This window comes from Aplysia californica, unplaced genomic scaffold, assembly GCF_000002075.1.
Source record: "Aplysia californica isolate F4 #8 unplaced genomic scaffold, AplCal3.0 scaffold00154, whole genome shotgun sequence".
Lineage (NCBI taxonomy): Eukaryota > Metazoa > Mollusca > Gastropoda > Aplysiida > Aplysiidae > Aplysia > Aplysia californica.
The window spans coordinates 227,898-229,695 of NW_004797424.1; the positions used below are offsets into that span (position 1 = coordinate 227,898).

The following is a 1,798-nucleotide window of genomic DNA, read 5'->3' on the forward strand; positions in this document are numbered from 1 at the left end:
CCCCATGCACACACAGATGTCCACAACTTTCAACTAAGAAATCTCCTCTGTTCATTCTTCCAGGTTGTTCAGTTTGTTACAGCGACTTCCTGCGACAGTGTGTTCCGGCCATCTGTACAAGTAGTTGTTGGGGAGAGTCCGACGAATTACACGTTCAAGGTCGGTGCAATTAAGGAGTTGGAGAACTGTCTTTTTAAGAATATAATCTTTATAATAGAGATGCCGTTTGTTTTTCCCATATCCCCCGCTTGATGGCAAGCTCTGTGTTTAACAGTCTATTATATATATATATAGTATTTCTTTACAATCTATAGTAGGGTTAAGGTTACAAGTCTGGTGTATGCAAAAGGGAGGGTTGGAAAGGGGGCCTCTCAAAACCCAGTATCACAACAGACAATCAAGAACATCTTGAAATACAACTGCAACACCTGGGAACAGTGGCTGAATGGATGGGCATTGGGGAAAAAATTGGAAGAGCTGTATTTGCACACATGACTGCCCCCAACTCAAAAGACGCACTAAATTCCCTGAGTAGAAGACAACAAGTCATGATCTTTCGCCTGCGAATGCAACACATCCCACTGAATTCCTATCTAAATAGGATCCATAAGGATACCCTACCTGACTGCCCATTGTGTGACTCCCAGAATATTACAGTATCGTACCACCTCTTTACCTGCCCTGTGGCGACCTGCGTAGCACCTACCTACCTGTCTCTCCAGATGTTGGAGATACTCTATATGGCAACAAAAGGCAGCTGATAAACACCAGTAAATTTTTTGACATTTCGACAGGCCAAAGGGTTAGATTTCAGATGGTCGCTAGATTGGAAAAATAAAATAAAGTAAAAGTTATAAAAAAGGGGGCCTCCTTTCCAAGCGGGCCCTAGTGTTGCCACACGCCTAATCTATCCCTGAATGCCATAATGCTTGAACTAAGACTAACATCTGATCTCATGTTGTCAATCTTAACCTTGATTTTTTCAGGTGATGGCTTCAAATGGGCAGTATAACAGCAGCTATGTGATGTCAGAAATTGTGATACGCCCCCTATGTAAGTGAATTCAGTCGGAGAATAGTTTTCTTTTCAAAGTTGCCTACTGTAGGTGTACTATGGTAATATGTACTGTGTACTGTGGTAATGTGTTGTACTGTGGGAATGTGTTATACTGTGGGAATGTATACTGTGGTAATGTGTTGTACTGAGGTAATGTGTACTGTGGTAATGTGTTGTACTGTGGTAATGTGTTATACTGTGGTAATGTGTTTTACTGTGGTACACATGGGGTAATGTGTTGTACTGTGGTAATGTGTTGTACTGTGGGAATGTGTACTGTGGTAATGTGTTCTACTGTGGGAATGTGTACTGTGGGAATGTGTACTGTGGTAATGTGTTGTAGTTTGATAATGTGTACTGTGGTAATGTGTTGTACTGTGGGAATGTGTTATACTGTGGGAATGTATACTGTGGTAATGTGTTGTACTGAGGTAATGTGTACTGTGGTAATGTGTTGTACTGTGGTAATGTGTTTTACTGTGGTACACATGGGGTAATGTGTTGTACTGTGGTAATGTGTTGTACTGTGATAATGTGTACTGTGGTAATGTGTTGTACTGTGGTAATGTGTTGTACTGTGGTACACATCGGGTAATGTGTTGTACTGTGGTAATGTGTTGTACTGTGGTAATGTGTTGTACTGTGATAATGTGTACTGTGGTAATGTGTTGTACTGTGGTAATGTGTTGTACTGTGGGAATGTGTTGTACTGTGGGAATGTGTACTGTAGTAATGTGTACTG

At 41.2% G+C, this 1,798-nt stretch overlaps 1 protein-coding gene across 1 annotated transcript in view; it reads left to right on the top strand.

Annotated features, from left to right (window-relative positions):
* Window positions 1–1,798, top strand: part of LOC101846579 (tyrosine-protein phosphatase 10D) — a gene marked incomplete at its 5' end in the record, with an annotated part of 32,812 nt that overhangs the window by 10,902 nt on the left and 20,112 nt on the right. Inside the window, 2 exon segments of the mRNA XM_005097439.3 lie at window positions 64–159; window positions 987–1,053. Of these exon segments, the coding sequence (XP_005097496.2) occupies window positions 64–159; window positions 987–1,053 (163 nt within the window).